Source organism: Hemitrygon akajei, chromosome 1, assembly GCF_048418815.1.
Source record: "Hemitrygon akajei chromosome 1, sHemAka1.3, whole genome shotgun sequence".
Taxonomy (NCBI): domain Eukaryota; kingdom Metazoa; phylum Chordata; class Chondrichthyes; order Myliobatiformes; family Dasyatidae; genus Hemitrygon; species Hemitrygon akajei.
This window is the reverse complement of record NC_133124.1, coordinates 165,599,983-165,619,341: the sequence shown is the minus strand read 5'-3', so window position 1 is coordinate 165,619,341 and position 19,359 is coordinate 165,599,983. Positions and strand designations below refer to the sequence as shown.

At 41.7% G+C, this 19,359-nt stretch overlaps 1 protein-coding gene across 4 annotated transcripts in view; it reads right to left on the bottom strand.

Moving 5' to 3' along the window:
- Window positions 1-11,911, bottom strand: part of LOC140732060 (uncharacterized) — a 50,209-nt gene extending 38,298 nt beyond the window's left edge. For all 4 annotated transcript variants that reach the window (XM_073054190.1, XM_073054208.1, XM_073054198.1 and 1 more), the window contains exons 1-4: window positions 11,809-11,911; window positions 8,008-8,160; window positions 5,878-6,126; window positions 5,504-5,629 (exon numbers count right to left, since the gene is read on the bottom strand). In XM_073054190.1, coding sequence (XP_072910291.1) covers window positions 5,504-5,629; window positions 5,878-6,126; window positions 8,008-8,160; window positions 11,809-11,827 — 547 coding nt within the window. In that variant the 5' untranslated portion in view covers window positions 11,828-11,911. The remainder of the gene's footprint in view (window positions 1-5,503; window positions 5,630-5,877; window positions 6,127-8,007; window positions 8,161-11,808) is intronic.
- Between the last annotated feature and the right edge of the window lie 7,448 nt (window positions 11,912-19,359).

Genomic DNA, 19,359 nt, shown 5'->3' with positions numbered 1-19,359 from the left:
ACTGCGCAAGCGTAAAAGAACGAGCATGCGTAAACGAGAGCAACCAGAACTACAAATCTCAGCTGCGACTGCAACTGAAAGTGATAGCGATTCTGAGAGAGAGTCAGATTCTCTGGATAAATCAGACGAAGATGGAGATGAAAGTTCCTCTGAAAATACAAAAAAGACTTTGAGGCAAATAATGCATAAATTAAATGCATTAAAAGTAATTAAAAGTAACCAAAAAGTAATTAAAGAAAAAACAATAAATATGGAGGCTATGTTTGATAAAATGACAAAGAAACAAGAAAAAATGGAAAAGTAAATTACAGATTTGGAAATTAAAATGGAAGATATGGATGGAAGAATGAAGGAAATGGAAGATGATAATAATGCCTGGACATCAGAAAGAAAACAACTCGTGGAAAAAATTGATAAGCTTGGAAATTTTAGTAGACGTAACAATATTAAAATTGTTGGACTTAAAGAAGGTACCGAAGGAGAAGACCCAATAAATTTTTTTCAAAAATGGATCCCTGAAAAATTGGAAATGGGAGAAGAAACTTCAATTGAGATTGAAAGGGCGCACAGAGCCTTAAGGCCAAGATCTCAAGATGATCAAAATCTGCGATCAATTTTGATAAGATGTTTAAGATACCAGGATAAAGAAAAGATTTTGAGGGTGGCTGCCCAAGGTGCCAAAAGAAGAAAGGGTCCATTGATGATAGCAGAGAAACCAGTTCTTTTTTATCCTGATATAAGTTATAACCTTTTGAAGAGAAAGAAAGAATTTAATTCAGCAAAAAAAGTCTTATGGGAAAAAGGTTATAAATTTTTAATGCGTCACCCAGCAACACTGATAATTTTTTTGGAAGAGGGAAAAATATTTTTTTCCGATTATCGAGATGCGGAGGTGTTCGCACAAAAACTTCCATCTATTCGCTAATTAAACGTAGAGATTTATAAACGCAATAGTTAAAGACGAAGACAGAGATAGTGAATGGAACTGATGGACATTTAAGGATGATACAAGGGAGAAAAGTAAAATTTTAGAAATATTAATTGAGAATAGTATGTTTTTTCTTTTCTTATATATATACTTTTTACGTTGCGGGGGGGCTGGGGAACTTTGAATCGGTTACTACGGGATTCACGTGTGTAATTATGGCGATTGCCATGACCCGTACAACAGAGGGGGGTAATGTTGTGTTTTTTTTCTTTCACAACATTAGTAGGGGGGTATTTTGTTTTTTTCCTTATACTCTATTTTTCTTCTATTTTTTGCTTGGATGATTGGTGGGGACATACATAGCAACATGGAGACTTCTAAAAAGATTTCCCAGGATACCACGAAAGTTGAAAGATTAGGCATTATTATAGATTGGAGTAACATAATTAAAAACAATGACTAATTTATTTAATTTTTTAAGTTTTAATGTTAATGGGCTTAATGGACCAGTAAAAAGAAAAAGAATTTTAACATATATTAAAAAAATGAAAATAGATATAGCTTTCCTACAAGAAACTCATTTAATGGACATAGAACATCAGAAATTAAAAAGAGACTGGGTTGGAAATGTTATTGCAGCTTCATTTAACTCAAAGGCGAGAGGAGTTGCAATTTTGGTTAATAAAAATTTACCAATTAAAATACAAAATGTATTAATTGATTCAGCAGGAAGATATTTAATTATACATTGTCAAATTTTTTCAGAACTATGGACTCTTATGAATATTTATGCACCAAATGAAAATGATGTAAAATTTATACAGGAGGTCTTTTTGAATTTGGCTAACGCACATGATAAAATATTAATAGGTGGAGATTTTAATTTTTGTTTAGATCCAGTTTTAGATAGATCAACAAAGGCTATTACAAAATTAAAAGCAGTAAAATTAACTCTATCATTGATGAAAGACTTAAATTTGATTGATATTTGGAGAAGAATCAATCCAAAAGAAAGAGATTATTCATTTTATTCAAATAGACATAAAACATACTCAAGGATAGATTTTTTTCCTATTATCAACGAATATTCAAGATAGTGAAAAATATGGAATATAAAGCGAGAATATTCATTCTCCTTTGATAATGACAATGATAATGATAGATAAAGGGGAATCAATTTATAGATGGAGATTTAATTCAATATTACTAAAATGTCAAGATTTTTGTGACTTTATGAAAAAGCAGATTCAGTTCTTTTTAGATACAAATTCACATTTAGTTGATGATAAATTTATATTGTGGGAAGCAATGAAGGCATATTTGAGAGGTCAGATAATAAGTTATACTTCTAAAATTAAGAAGGAATATATGATAGAAATAGATCAGTTGGAAAAAGAGATTATAAAATTAGAAAAAGAATCTCAAAGAAATATGACAGAAGAAAAACGAAGACAACTTATTAATAAGAAGTTACAATATAATACACTCCAGACATATCGAACAGAAAAAGCAATTATGAGAACTAAACAGAGATATTATGAACTAGGTGAAAGATCACATAAGGTCCTTGCATGGCAGTGAAAAACAGATCAGACTTCTAAAACAATAAATGCAATCCGAACAAAAGTGAATAAAGTTACTTATAAGCCTCTAGAAATTAATGAGGCTTTTAAGAACTTTTATTCTGAGTTGTATAAATCAGAATCAAAAAATGATGATGTTAAGATAGAAAGATTTTTATCACAAATAACTCTTCCAAAATTAAATACGGAAGAACAGAAGGGATTAGGTATGCCTTTTACATTAAAGGAGGTTGAAGAAGCTCTGGGATCACTTCAAAGTAATAAAGCTCCAGGAGAAGATGGTTTTCCGCCTGAATTTTATAAAAAGTTAAAAGATTTATTAATTTCTCCCTTTACGGAGTTAATACATCAAGCAGAAACACGCATAGACTTCCAGAATCTTTTTCAACAGCTATTTTAATAGTATTGCCAAAAAAAGATAGAGACCTTTTAAAACCAGCATCATATAGACCTATTTCTTTATTAAATACTGATTATAAAATAATAGCAAAAATCTTATCTAATAGATTATCTAAATGCTTACCAAAATTAGTGCATATGGATCAAACAGGATTTATCAAAAATAGACAATCGGCAGATAATGTAACCCGGTTATTTAGTATAATCCATTTAGCGCAAAAGAGGGAGGAAACGAGTGTGGCAGTTGCTTTAGATGCAGAAAAAGCATTTGATAGATTGGAATGGGATTTTTTATTTAAGGTATTGGAAAAATATGGTTTAGGAACATCATTTATAAAATGGATTAAAACCTTAAATACTAATCCCAAAGCTAAAGTAGTGACAAATGGTCAAATTTCGACATCATTTCAGTTAACAAGATCAAGTAGGCAAGGTTGTCCATTATCACCTGCTTTGTTTGTGTTGGCAATAGAGCCATTAGCTGAATTAATTAGAATGGACCCAGATATTAAGGGTTTCAGAGTTAATCAGGAAGAATACAAGATTAATTTATTTGCTGATGATGTTCTACTTTAACAGATCCATTACATTCATTATGTAAATTATCTTATAGATTAGAAGAATATGGGAAAATATCAGGTTATAAAGTAAATTGGGATAAAAGTGAAATTTTACCTCTTACTAATGGAGACTATAGTCAACGTCGATTAATAACTCAATTTAGCTGGCCGGCAAATGGTATAAAATATTTAGGTATAAGAGTTGATAATGACATAAAAAACTTATACAAATTAAATTATTCACCACTTTTGAAAAAAATTCAGGAAGATCTTGATAAATACCAATAACATTAGTAGGTAGAGTAAATACTATAAAAATGAATATATTCCCTAGACTACAATATTTATTTCAATCATTACCAATACAATTACCCCAGAAGTTTTTTCAAGAGTTAAACAAATATGTGAGGAAGTTTCTCTTGAAAGGTAAGATGTCAAGAATATCGTTGGAAAAATTGACATGGAAATTTGATCTTCCAAATTTTAAGAATTATTATAAAGCAAATCAACTTAGATTTATTGCATCTTTTTTTGAGAAAGATAAACCGGCATGGATTAGAATAGAACTAGATAAAATAGGAGAAAACGTACCAGAAGATTTTATATATAAGTGGGAATCTAAATAGATACGGGAAAAGAAAGGATCTCCTATATTAAAACATTTGATTGATTTATGGAATAAGTTAAATGTTGATGATGAGACAAAAAAATCTTTATTAGCAAAGAGATCTTTAATTCAAAATAGACTTATTCCTTTTACAATGGACAATCAACTTTTATATAATTGGTTTCAAAAAGGGATTAGATACATAGGAGATTGTTTTGAAGGAGGTATATTAATGTCATTTGATCAATTAAAGAATAAATATAAAGTATCAAATAACACTTTATTTTGTTACTTTCAACTAAGGGCTTATATAAGAGAAAAACTAGGTCAAACAATGTTATTGCCGAAATCTAATGAAATAGAAATTTTAATTCAAAAAGGAAATGTTAAAAAAATTATATCTTGTATGTATAATTTGTTCAAAAACAGGCAATTAAACAAGGAGTCCATAAGTCAAGACAAAAATGGGAAAGTGATTTGAATATTAAAATTGAAGAAACAAATTGGTCAAGACTATGTCTTGATAGTATGACAAATACAATAAATGTTCGGTTAAGATTAGTGCAATATAACTTTCTACATCAATTATATATTACACCACAAAAAATAAATAAATTAAATCCAAGTTTATCTGATCAGTGTTTCCAATGTAACCAAGAAACTGGTACTTTTTTACATTCTACATGGTCTTGTTCTAAAATTCAACCTTTTTGGACAAATTTAAGACTTTTACTGGAACAAATTACGGGAATACAACTTCCTTATAATCCAATATTACTTTTACTAGGTGATATTGAAGGGATAAAACCAAAACTCAAACTAAATAAATATCAGAAAGAATTCATAAAAATTGCACTGGCAGTAGCCAAAAAAGCTATTGCAGTTACTTGGAAATCGGATACATATTTAAGTATAGATTGTTGGAAGAAAGAAATTTATGGCTGTATTCCATTAGAAAAAATTACTTATAATTTAAGAGATAAATATGAAACATTTCTGAAAATTTGGTGCCCTTATTTACAAAAGACAGGACTAAATATATAGGTGCTCTGAAGATGAAACAATTGGTTACTTGGGGAAAGAAATAAATATATATACTAAAGTTATTAAGAACTCCATGGAGCATGTGGAGATCTTCCAACAACCAGGCACTCTTTCCTTTTTTTTTCTTTCTTACTTTCTCTTTTTTTTAATAGGGAAGTTAGGGGGGAGGGGTTAAGGGGAGGGGGGAAGGGAGATATACATTTTTTTCTACACTTGTAATTACTTAAAAACACAATTAAATAATTTTTTTTAAAAAAGAACTTGACTATCTCTCGTCATCCAGAATTCCCCACATTTGCCAGGTTTACCATTCACCTCATAGGAACATATTGCCCCTTAACTCTCAACATCTCCCAGTCCTGCCCCAAGCCTGCCCTCTCACCATTACAGTTAAGCTTTTCCGAGCTACTGCCGTTCGTCTCTGGGCTCCAACTTGAAGAAATCCATGAATCCGATCGTTCATTTGGCACTGATGGGGTCTCACCGCCCTGCGGATCCTCGCTCCACCCTATTGCACAACACAAACAGTATATTGTTACCTGGGGATTGGGACTGAATTGACCTCAGGACCCATGGGGGATTCCTTCTCTGACCCACCCACCCTCCCTCCCACTGCGTCTTCTGACTGACTGGGGTACAGACCCATCACTCTCCCTCCCCTCCCCCAGACACACATCCGACATGTCTCTTATGTTTGTAGTGGTAAGTTTACAGTGCAAAATGAAATGCGGCAATAAAGAGGCAGGTTTTACCCACCGGAGCAGGAACCTCCTCTGGATCGGGTCCTGTCGATGAGACTCTGTTTGACAGTCTGAATCACTGTGGGACACTGGTATGTCTTCGATCTATTCCACCAACTACTGGAATCCATCCAGGATACGCAAAAAACTTTAGTTCCCTTATGGAATAACCCTGGATCTGTCGTTATCTTCTCCTCTCCGACAGCTCGGGATTTCTGCAATAGTATCACGGCACAAATGTCTTCCTTCCGTGCTGTCCCTCCTCCTGAAACACAGAGTGACAGAGTGATCTGGGTGATGCTGTGGGAGGGCTGTGTGTCCGCACTGTCCCTCCTCCTGAAACACAGAGTGACAGAGTGATCTGGGTGATGCTGTGTGTCCGCACCATCCCTCCTCCTGAAACACAGAGTGACAGAGTGATCTGGGTGATGCTGTGGGAGGGCTGTGTGTCCGCACCGTCCCTCCTCCTGAAACACAGAGTGACAGAGTGATCTGGGTGATGCTGTGGGAGGGCTGTGTGTTCACACCGTCCCTCCTCCTGAAACACGGAGTGACAGAGTGATCTGGGTGATGCTGTGGGAGGGCTGTGTGTCCGCACCGTCCCTCCTCCTGAAACACAGAGTGACAGAGTGATCTGGGTGATGCTGTGTGTCTGCACCGTCCCTCCTCCTGAAACACAGAGTGACAGAGTGATCTGGGTGATGCTGTGGGAGGGCTGTGTGTCCGCACCGTCCCTCCTCCTGAAACACGGAGTGACAGAGTGATCTGGGTGATGCTGTGTGTCTGCACCGTCCCTCCTCCTGAGACACAGAGTGACAGAGTGATCTGGGTGATGCTGTGGGAGGGCTGTGTGTCCCACCCACCGCAGGAGCCCTCAGGGTAAATCAGCACCTTCCACCTGAGGCTGTGCCCACGCTCCTGCCCCCCCCCCCCCGTGTGCCCGGGTGGTGTTGTGGTGATGCTGTCTGTGTACAAGACAGTCCTCACACCCCCACTACAGGCACTCACGTCCCACAGGAGGTACAGCACAGGGATTTTCAGCCCAAACACCAGGCCCCCAGTCAGGTGCACAGAAAGATCCATATACACCATTTCACACAGAGCGAGGGAGCCCAAGTGTGTCCCAGACAATGTTGTATCAGAATACCTGGTAGATAGCCCCACTGCTGTTTGTGGGAGCTTGCTGTGCACCAATACATATCCCCCATCACAATAATAACCTCTGTCCCCTCGACAGGTACAACTGGGCAGGACATTATCATCTTCAGAAAGTCATTGCATCAGTGCAGGTCCCTGATTCATAAAGGAATCAATCCTGAGGAACACACACAGTGTCAGTGTGCTCCTCAGGTAGGGAAGGGCCAGCAGAGATCAGAAGTCCCCAAAAGGGAAGGGTTTTCAGGAAAATGTTATCACTCAATGACTTCTCCTGTGCTGGAAGAAATAAACAGGTAGATTATTTTCTAAATAGTGAGAAAATTCAAAACTCTGAGGACTTGGGAGTCCCTGTGCAGGTTAATGTGCAGGTTGAGTCATTGGTGAGGAAGACAGGTGCAATGTTAGCATTCATTTCAAGAGGACTAGAATATAAAAACATGGATGTAATGTTGAGGCTTTATAGAGCACTCATGAGGCCCCACTTGAAGAATTGAGAGTGGTTTTGGGCCCTTTTATAAGAAGGGATGTGCTGACCTTGCAGAGAACATTCATGAAAACAATTCCAGGACTGAGGCTTCTCATATGAAGAGTGTCAATGGCTCTGGGCCTGAACTCATTGGAATTCGAAAGAATGAGAGGTGACCTCATTGAAACCTACAGAATGTTGAAAGGCCTTGTTTGAGTCAATGTGGAGAGTATGTGTCCTATGGTGGGGGAGTCTAAGACCAGAGGACACAGCCTCAAAATTGAGATGTGTCCTTGTGGAATGGAGATGAGGAGAAATTTCTTTAGCCAGAGAGTGGTGAATCTGTGGAATTCACTGTCACTGGTGGCTGTGGAGGCCAAGTCATCGGGTATATTTAAGGTTCTTGATTAGTCAGAGCATGAGGAGATACGGGGAGATGGCAGGAGATTGGGGCTGAGAGAAAGAATGCATCAGCATGATGAAATCATGGAGCAGACTTGATGGGCCAAATGGCCTAATTACCTGTGACCCATTGAAGAGCATTTCGAATATCCTGAATTCCATGAGATACTCTGTAGACAAAGAGAATGCAGGGAACCCCGGGCTCTTCACAATGGGAGATGTCCAGCTCCTTCACAATCTTCTCATGGATATCTCCTCGACCGTAACACTGCACTGTGAAACACAGAGTGCGAGTTCATCTCCCAATCTCAGAGTGTCGCCCAGAGATGCCCCCAGTCTCAAGTCAAGTCAAGTCGCGTTTTATTGTCATTTCAACCATACAGTACATGGTAAAAACAAATCAACATTCCTCCGGGACCACGGCGTTATATGAAACAACACAAAACGACACTAGACTAAGTGAGACAACACAAGGCTACACTAGACTGCAGACCTACAGAGGACTACATGAAGCGCACAAACCAGTGCAGGGCAGTACAATAAATAACAAACAAGACAATAGGCACAGTGGAGGACAAGTATAGTATAATAATAGCAAACGCGTGAAAGTCAGCCCATGAGGCAGTGGGAGAGTTAAAAAGCGAGCAGATTGAGAAGAGTTGGTCATTTCTTCAGCAGTCCAACAGGGCACGACTGCACAAGTTCGTGAAAGTCCGCCCGTGAGGCACTAGGAGAGTTAAAAAGTGAGCAGGTTAACAGAGTGGGCATCGTAGGAGCGGGCAACGGAGTAGTGGGAGACAGAGTAGGAATGCTTTGGCTCGAGAGGCTTTGGTGAGCAGAGGCTGAGGACAAGCTTGCTCCCATTCAGGTAAGGCTGGGTAAGCTCCTTTAATTGATCTAATTAGCTTAGGAGCAGGAAATAGAGGCAGCAGTTAGGGCAGTTGAGTGCTCCATTTGCAGTATGTGGGAAGTCAGGGCGAGCACAGTTGTCCCTGATGACTACACCTGCAAAAGGTGCATCCAGCTGCAGCTCCTGACAAACCGAGTTAGGGAACTGGAGCTGGAGCTGGATGAACTTTGGATCATTCGTGAGGCAGAGGAAGAAGTAAACAGGAGTTACAGGGAGATAGTCACCCCTAAGAGTCAGGAGACTGGTAGCTAGGTGACTGTCAGGAGAGGGAAGGGAAGTAGACAGAATGAGCAGAGCACCCCTGTGGCCGTTCCCACCAATAATAAGTATATCATTTTGGATACTGTTGATGGGGACAACCTACCAGGGACAAGTTGCAGTGGTTGCATCTCTGGCACTGAGACTGGAAACTCAGCTCAGAAGGGAAGGAGGGAAAAGAGGAGAGCAGTAGTGATAAGGGATTCGATAGTTAGGAGAACAGCTAGGAGGTTCTGTGGAAGAGATTGAGAATCCCGGATGGTCTGTTGCCTCCCTGGTGCCAGGGTCTGCAATATCTCGGATCGAGTTCTCAGTATTCTCAAGAGGGAGGGTGAACAGCTGGATGTTGTTGTCCATGTAGGGACCAATGACGTGGGTAGGAAGAGTGAGGAGGTCATGAAAGGTGAGTTTAGGGAGTTAGGCGCCAAGTTAAAGGATAGGACCTGCAGGATAGCAATCTCAGGATTGCTACCAGTGCCACATGCAGGCAGGTTTAGAAATAGTAAGATAGTGCAAATCAACAGGTGGCTGAAGAGATGGTGCAGGAGGGAGGGCTTCAGATTTATGGATAAGGAGGAGGATATTGAATTGTGTAAGGTAAGGGAAAGAAGTAGGGAAGTTATGGAAACTATGACGATTAAAGAAGAGGAAGTACTGGCGCTTTTAGGGAATGTAGAAGTGGATAAGTCTCCAGGTCCTGACAAGATTTACCTTAAGACCTAGAGGGAGATCAGTGTAGAAATAGCAGGGGCTCTGACAGAAATATTTCAAATGTCATTAGAAACGGGGATGGTGCCAGAGGATTGGCATATTGCTCATGTTGTTCCATTGTTTAAAAAGGGTTCTAAGAGTAAACCTTTTAATTATAGGCCTGTAAGTTTGACGTCAGTGGTGGGTAAATTAATAGTATATATAATTATCTGGATAGACAGGGTCTGATTAGGAACAATCAACATGGATTTGTGCATGGAAGGTCATGCTTGACAAATCTTATTGAATTTTTTGAAGAGGTTACTAGGAAAGTTGATGAGGGTAAAGCAGTGGATGTTGTCTATATGGACTACAGTAAGGCCTTTGACAAGGTTCCACATGGAATGTTAGTTAGGAAGGTTCAATCGTTAGGTATTACTATTGAAGTAGTAAAATGGATTCAACAGTGGCTGGATGGGAGATGCCAGAGAGTAGTGGTGGATAACTGTTTGTCAGGTTGGAGGCCGGTGACTAGTGGTGTGCCTCAGGGATCTGTACTGGGTCCAATGTTGTTTGTCACATACATTAATGATCTAGATGATGGGGTGGTGAATTGGATTAGTAAGTGTGTAGATGGTACTAAGGTAGGTGGCATTGTGGATAATGAAGTAGGTTTTCAAAACTTGCAGAGAGATTTAGGCCAGTTAGAAGAGTGGGCTGAAAGATGGCAGATGGAATTTAATGTTGATAAGTGTGAGGTACTACATTTTGGTAGGACTAATCAAAATAGGACATACATGGTAAATGGTAGGGCATTGAAGAATGCAGTAGAACAGAGTGATCTAGGAACAATGGTGCATAGTTCCCTGAAGGTGGAATCTCATGTGGATAAGGTGGTGAAGAAAGCTTTTGGTATGTTGGCCTTTATAAATCAGAGCATTGAATGTAGGAGTTGGGATGTAATGTTAAAATTGTACAAGGCATTGGTAAGGCCAAATTTGGAGTATTGTGTACAGTTCTGGTCACCAAATTATAGGAAAAATGTCAACAAATTAGAGAGAGTACAAAGAAGATTTACGAGAATGTTACCTGGGTTTCAGCACCTAAGTTACAGAGGAAGGTTGAACAAGTTAGGTCTTTATTCTTTGGAGCGTAGAAGGTTGAGGGGGGACTTGATAGAGGTATTTAAAATTATGAGAGGGATAGATAGAGCTGACGTGAGTAGGCTTTTTCCATTGAGAGTAGGGGATATTCATGCAAGAGGACATGAGTTGAGTGTTAGGGGCAAAAGTTTAGGGGTAACACAAAGGGGAATTTCTTTACTCAGAGAGTGGTAGCTGTGTGGAACGAACTTCTTGTAGAAGTAGTAGAGGCATGTTCGATATTGTCACTTAAAGTAAAATTGGATAGGTATATGGACAGGAAAGGAATGGAGGGTTATGGGCTGAGTGCAGGTTGGTGGGACTAGGTGAGAGTAAGCGTTCAGCACGGACTAGAAGGGCCGAGATGGCCTTTTTCCCTGCTGTAATTGTTATATGGTTATAATAAATGATGTTGATGTCAGTCTAGACCCTGGGTATTAAGGAGTCTGATGGCTTGGGGGAAGAAACTTTTGCACAGTCTCCCACATGTAGGGTAGGATGTTACAGAAGGGTAGATGGAGGATAGTAGGGTTAAAAGAGTGGAAAGTGTGGGGGCAGGAGGGAATGGTACAGATTGGGATGGAGAGGTGAGGAGCGTGGGAATGGAGGTACGTGGGTGGTGAGGGCAGTATCCCCCATCCCCCTCCCAGCTGTCACTCACCAAACGCTCTCTCCACAAACTCTGTCCTTACTCAGTCTCAATCCTCTCCCTCTTTCAAATATCCTTATCTCACCCCATTCCATTTCCATCACACCGCCCTCCCTCTCCTTCCCCGAACGCCTCTCCCCCACCCCATCCGATCACTCTTCCTGTCCCTCCGCCTTGTTCTCCCACACTCACCGACTCCTCCTTCACCTTCTACATCATTTATTATTATATTGTATCCCGCCCTGTCAGCCCCACAAATCAGCCTCACCCACCGTTGCACCGATTCTCCATCCTGCACGTATTTCTTCCACTTTCTGCTCAGTTATTTTCGAGTTTACGCACTTGGACTTGAGGGCGGGACCTTCCACTATGCTCTCATTCTATTCGTCTGAGGAGCTGCCAATCAGCGCATAAGCTCTCTGGAATGGACAGCGACACGTTGAACTTCCACCGACTGTCATTGGTCGAGCTGACCGCCTGTCATGCATAGAGGGCGGATCTGAGCTACAGCCCCGCCCCGTGGCGTTCGATTGTAGGGCGCGTGATCGACTCCAGGCCGAGAGTTGTTTCAGCGCAAATAAAAGAAAATCTGCAGACGCTGGAAACCCGAGAAACACACACAAAATGCTGGAGGAACTCAGCAGGCCAGGCAGCATTGATGGAAAAAAGTACAATCGTCGTTTCAGGCCGAGACCCTTCAGTAGGACTGGAGAAAAATGATGAGGAGTACATTGAAAAGGTGGCGGGAGAGGAGAGAGAAACACCAGGCTAGTGGTCCCCAACCACCGGGCCGCGAAGAAACAGTATGATTTGTCGATATGAATCTGCTGCACCTGTCATGCGCACTGTAAAACTTGAACGCAGGCGCGGTCATCAGTCGCCTAAACGCAGCGATACCCTCTCGCCAGGGATCACTGGTTGGTCTCAGGTAACTGGCCGGCGGGAAGTGCCGTGGCTACTGGCCTGGAGCACAGACAGCAGGGCGCCGCCTCTAAACCTGTTTAGCACACTGAATGTTCGTGGGGAACCCGGTGCTAAAATATTCGCAGACGACCTAATTTGGGCTCAGGGTTTTGTAAGTAGCGACCTCGCTGTGACCTACATAAAATCATCTCTCGACCCAAACTTTTGTTGGCCAATAGATCCTACCGGGGGGGGGGGAATACAAACCCCGCCGCACTCCTTGCTCGGTCGGTCACTCTCTCCGGACTGCGAACGCTGTGGCCCCGGCATGGGGACCTCTGGCCTTGACCTTGTCCTCTTACCCCACGCACAACCAGCCGCAGCTGGCCAAGGCGTCTGGCGGCGGGCGGGCGAGAGGCTGGAGTTTGGGCCCAGAGGCGGTCTAATGATGAAATTAAACCCTCAAAACTGTTTCGGCACCTTGAATCCAAGCACCCTGCACTTAAATACAAACCCATTGAATGTTTTTGAGCAAAAAAAACGTGAGCAAGCCGGACAGAAGTAAGTGTTGGGAGCCACGAAAACTAAATTGTGGAATAGACTGGACACAAGGAACCCCCTTCGAGTATCGCTGACTCCCATCACCCCTCAATGGGACCATCTTGTTGCAGGGAAACAAGCCCAGGGCTCCACTGATTCAGTGATATTGGTGTGTTGCAATGATTTTATATGCTCATACGAGGAAAATATGCGCTGTATTAAATTTGTTAGATAAACCCTTTTAGAAATGAAATTGAGTGTATTAGCCACTTATAAGTGACTTCTAGTTGACTTATCGATAGTCCAGTCGTAATTAACACATCCACCCACCCCACCCCCTTCTGGTCGAGCGGTCCGCAAGAATACTGTCAATAATACTGAAACCTGGAGGGGGGAGGATGAATCAAGAACTGGAAAGTTGATTGGTGGAAGAGACAGAGGCCAGGGTAGAAAGAAAAAGGGGGAGGAGTATCAGAGGGAGCCAATGGGTGGGCAAGGAGATAAGTTGAGAGAGGGAAAAGGGGTTGGGAAATGGTGAGAGGGGGCATCACCATAATTTTGAGAAATTGATGTTCATGCCATCAGGTTGGAGGCTACCCAAGCAGAGTGTAAGGTGTGGATGGACGTATCCGAATGGGAATGGGAAGTGGAATTAAAATGGGTGTTCCTGCGGTGGACAGAGCGCAGATGATCAGTTAAGCGGTCGCCCAATCTACGTCGGGTCTCACCGATAAACAGGAGGCCACACTGGGAGCACCGGACACAGTACATGACCCCAACAGACTTATAGGTGAAGTGTAGTCTCACCTGGAAGGACTGTTTGGGGCCCTGAATGGTAGTGAGGGAGGAGGTGTAGGGGCAGCTGTAGCAGTTGTTCCACTTGCAAGGGTAAGTAGCAGGAGGGAGATGAGTGGGGATGGACGAATGAACAAGGTATGTGGAGGTGTGGGTGGGAGGTGTAGGGGAAGGAGGGGTGTAGACAGCGGTAACCTGTGTTGTTCATCCATGTGTTGATCTGGAGGGGGTAGAAGGGCAGAGGGGAGTTGGAGGCACTGAGGGAGCATTGAGTACCTTGGTACCTGGGCTGGTGTGCAGAGGGGGTGTGACAGGAGGGCAGTTGTCAAACCTATTGAAGAATTGGTGTATCTCTACTGTGCATCTGCAGAGGGATGTGAGTAAGATGTGCACAGACCAGCTCTCTTCAGCCTCTCAGAAAGGGGAGGCATTGGTGAGCTTTCCTGTGGAGGATGTGTTCTGGGACCATGTGAGATGTGCATTCCCAGGACTCTGAAACTGCTCAAGTTTCTGCCAGAGTGTAACCGATATAAAGAGGGTGTGAGTTCTCCCTAATAGCCATCTCTTTTGTCTTGTTGACATTGATGAAGAGGATACTTGCCTGGCACCAGCCCTCGAGCTCTTCCACCTCCTCTCTGTAGCCATCTCATTGTTGTTGGTGATGAGCCCCACCACCGTCATATCATCAGATTTGGGTCAGGACTGATCTCTGCTGGTCTTCATTCCTCTTCTCTCACCTTTCTCCATCTTCTCTATTTCTCCAGCATCAAGTGTCCACTCCCTCCTCCACTTTGTCCTTCCCCCCCCACCCCATGATCCATCTCCACACTCAGACCTTCACTACCCTCTGCCTAAAGAAGTTCTGACACATCAGTTTGAAACCACCAGCCCATTATCTATAGTTATGTCCCTTGTTCCAGACCCTGATGAAATCATCCAACATCTCCCCTGTCAAAACAGAGTCTTAGATCTTTGAATAAGGTCACTCCTCATTCTTCTAAAGTCTAAGCAATGCAGACACAAACTCTTTAGTCTTTCTTGGCAGGACAGCCTTTTGCCAATCTGGTGTTCCCAAACCAGAAACCTTTGGATGAACCTCGAGATCCATTACACACTACAAAGCAGGTGACCCTGACCTTGACAAGAAACCGAGATACGACCTCAGGAAAGTAATCAGCGATGCCATGAGACAACACCAGTGTAAAATCAAGTTCCAGACATGATGTCTGTTATGCCAGGGTTTACATGTTAGAACAGACTTCAAAATGAATCTGGGAGCATCGTGTCAAGAACACATCCATTCCAGATGAGTTTTACGTGTTCCATACACACTTTAAACAGAAGTCACCACCCAACCGACAGACTCCAGAGTGCCTGAATCTACAGTCACCATTGTAAATGTAAGATCAGTATTCCGGAGGGTGAACTCACGGAAAACATCCGGCCTGGATGGTGTTCCTGCCCATATCCCGAGATCCTGTGCCGATCAGCTAGCGGGGTTGTTTGGAGATATTTTTAACCACTTCCTGCTCCAATTTGATGTATTCACCCATTTTAGGAAGACCACTGGTACCGAAGGAAAAAACAAGGTAATCTGCCCTTTATCGATTACCGCCTGATAGCACTTCATGATGGTAATGTCAGAGTTCCGAGGTGTTGGTCATGGTTCCATCTAATCTAGTTTTCCAGACAATCTCAACCCATTGTAATTTGCCTACAACTGCAACATATCCATATGTCCATGGTGTATGCCACCACCTCCTCCACCCTCCTGCCTCCATTCTACGCTCAATTCCAGGGCATTTTAACAGTACAGACACCCATGTCAGACTGTCGTTTGTTGTCTACCATTCTGACTTCAGTACCAGAATTCCAAACAAATTCATCACCGAACTCAGAGATCTGGGAGTCAATGCCTCCCTCAGCAACTGGATCTTTGACTTCCTGACCAACAGACCACACTCAGGAAGGACAGGGAGCAACACGGACACCACAATTATTCAGAATATTGATTCTTCACAGGGCTGCGTGCTCAGCCCCCTACTCTACTCTCTGTACGCATTTGGGACTGTCATCCCATGCCTCTGACATCCACCGTTATGAGGTGATTAAAGAGGTTTGTAATGACGCACATTAACTCCAGCCTCCCAGATAACCTCCATACACTGCAACTCACCTATCACCGTAAATGTTCTCTGGCAACCACCATCTCCCCAGCCCTGTCCTCATCCCTGGAGCATCAGGACAGTAAGAACACCAACTGTAGAGATTGGTTGCCATTACAGTTATTTTTTTCAATACTATAATTCCAGGCAAATGTATCTCCAAACAGAGCTGGTTATCAACACCTCTGTTAGATAAGTGACTTCTTGACCAACAGATCATAATCAGTAGGGACAGGCAATAACGCCTCTGTCACATTATTCTCAAAAGCAGAACTGAGCTTGTATCTTGGTTTCTTTTCAAGGTCAGGGTCACCTGCTTTGTAGTGTATAATGGATCTCAAGGTTCATCCAATGGTTTCTGGATTGGTGGTCCACAAGACTGTGTCCACAGCCCCACACTCCACTCCATGTACACTCATGACTGTGTGGTCATCTACAAGTTTGTAGATGATACAACTCACTATGCAGGTATCTCAAATAACAACGAGTTGGAGTACAGGAAGGAGATAGAGGAGCCAGTGACATGGTGTCATGATAACAATCTTTTCCCTCAATGCCAACAGAATTAAAGAGCTGGTGACTGACTCGAGAAAGAGGAGCAGTGTACGTGTTCCTGTCTACATCAAAGATGCTGATGTTCTGTGAACTAATCCGAGTTACCAGGATTGAACATCACCAATACCCTGTCATCGTCCACCTACATCAGAAAACTCTCAAATGCCTCTAATTCCTCAGGAGGTTGAAGTAGCTCACAGTATCAACTCGATCCTCACAAATTTTTATCGATGCACCATAGGAAGTACCGTATCTAGATTCACCACGGCTTGGTATGGCAACTGCTCTGCCTAAGACACACAAAACTGCAGAGAGTTGTAGCCACAGCTCAGCACATCATGGAAAACAAACTCCTCTCCGTAAACTTAGTCAACGCTTCTTGCTGCCTCGGTAAAATATCCAGTAGAATCAAAGACTCCACCCACTCCGGGTATTCTCTCTTCTCCCTCCTGCCATCAGACAGATGATTCAAAAGTTTCAAATAAGCTACAATGACAGCTTCTGTGCTGCTGCTTTAATACTATTGAATGATTCCCTGGCTAAATAAAATGGACTCTTAACCTTGTCGTCTACCTTGTTAATTTCTACCTTGTTGCCTCCCTGAACTGCACTTTCTCTGTAATTGTAACACTTTATTCTGCATTCTACTATTGTTTTACTTTGCACTGTGAAATGAATTGATTAGTATGAACAGTAATCAATACAAAACTACTGTGCTGTGTCAATGGCTTTTGGGACCTCCTGGTGAAGGAAGCCATTGGAATAAAACAAGAGAGAAAAAATTTTAACAAAGACAAAGGTCTTACTCAAAGTACGAACTGGGATTTGATTGTAAACAAGGTGCAATAGCGGAAACATGATTGAATGAGAATTAAGCTATCAGGAGGGATGGATGATGGGGGTATTAATACCACCAGACTACTCATGCCCAGGCATCATCTCTGATGAAGATGTCAGTGTTTGTCTTCAGAATATTGGTTAAAATTGATGCCTGTACCCTGCTGGAAGCCCGAGAAGTGTTTATTTGTCATAGATACCAAGAAAACTCTAGATCCTTTTTCAATACAAGCTGCTTGCTGTATCTTAGTATATGTGACAATAATAAACTAAATACAGTTTTATTTCCTCGCTTCTAGCAATTAGATTGATGAATGTCCTTTGCATCGCCCCTGTGTAACTTTTAACTCTATCCAGAACACCACCTTGGTGATATCTGAAAACTTACTAACCCATCCTCTAATTCCTCATCCAAGTATTTTATAAGAATCACAAAAAAACAGTTGTCTCTGAATAAATCCCTGTGAAATACCACTTGTCACTGACCTCCAGCCAGAACATGCTCCTTCTACTATCGTTGTCTGCCTTACATTCTTTTTTTGGTAATTTATTTTTATTGGAGTTTATCATCAAACAAACATTTCCATGAGATGTATTTCAGATCCTGCACATATATATCATATATTTGTCACAAATCTCCACATAATATTTATCTGAGGTATACACTTGTAGAAAAGAGTGGAAAGAAAGAACAATCAAAAGAAGAAAACTATGCACAAAGTAGGGAGTGATTTTTTTTTAACAACATATTCATTGATTTGTGAGAATAAAATCAGGCCTATGAGGCATTATGTAGTTAAACCATTTTTCCCAGAATGAATCAAATTGTTCCAACTTATGATTAACAGATGCTGTTATCTTCTCCATTTTGTAAATGCCCATTGTAATTTCCATCCATACTTTTAAAGTTGGGCTCTCCTGTGATAACCATTTCCTGGTAAGGGTCTTTTTACCAGCCACCAGCAGTATATTTATTAAATATTCATCTCATTTCAACCATTCTTGAGGTATATACCCAAAATATATGGTCTTACTTTCTAAGGGTATTTCACATTTAAAGATGTCTTGTAGGACTATGTATCCCACTCCAATAACCCTAACCCCTAACTCTATCCTATGTTAAATGGAAATGGGAAGTAGGAGGAAAGTACTAGGCAGGGGAGAAGAAGAAAAAGACCAGAGTGGGGAAAAGAGGAAGTGGGGGAGGAGAAATAAATTTGTTTACCAGAGGAGAAATCAATATTCATGCCATCAAATTGAAGGCTATCCAAATGGAATATGAGGTGTTGCTCCTCCACCCTGAGGTTGGCACAAGGGGAGGCCATGCACCGACATGTTGCAAGGGGAATGGGAAGTGGCATTAAAATGTTGAGCTACTGGGAAGTCCCACTTGTAGTGGATGGTGCAGAGGTACTCAATGAAATTGTCCCCCAATCTATGACAGGTCTCTTTCTTGATTTCCCACTCTGACATTTTATTTCTTCTCACCTGCCTCTCATTTCACTGAGTTCCCTCCTCCTTCCCTTTCTCCTATGGTCCACTCTCCTCTTCCATCAGATTGCTTCTTCTGCAGCCCATGAACTTTCCCATGCTCCTGGCTTCACATATCACCTTCCAGAAAGCCTCTTGTTCCTTCCCCCACCCCCACACCATTTTGTTCTGGCACTTCCCCTTTCCTTCTCAGTTCTGAAGAAGAATCTTGGCCTAAAATCTCAGCTTTTTATTTATTTCCATAGATACTGTGACCTGCTGAGGTCCTGAAGTATTTTGTATGTATTATATTGAATGAAAATTTTCGATCAGTCTTCAATCTGTAGGACACAGTTTCCCACTGAAAACACACACTAAATTGAAAGAACATGGAAGGACCTGTAAAAATCACAGGGTTAATGGGAGACAAGTAGTCAGGACCCAATGCCTTGGGCCGAGTGCTTTAAGGAAGAGACTTCAGAGATAGTGGACTCTGCTTTTTTTTAAACTCGCAATATTCCAGGAAGATACATGAAGATTGAAAAAACAGCAAAGAAG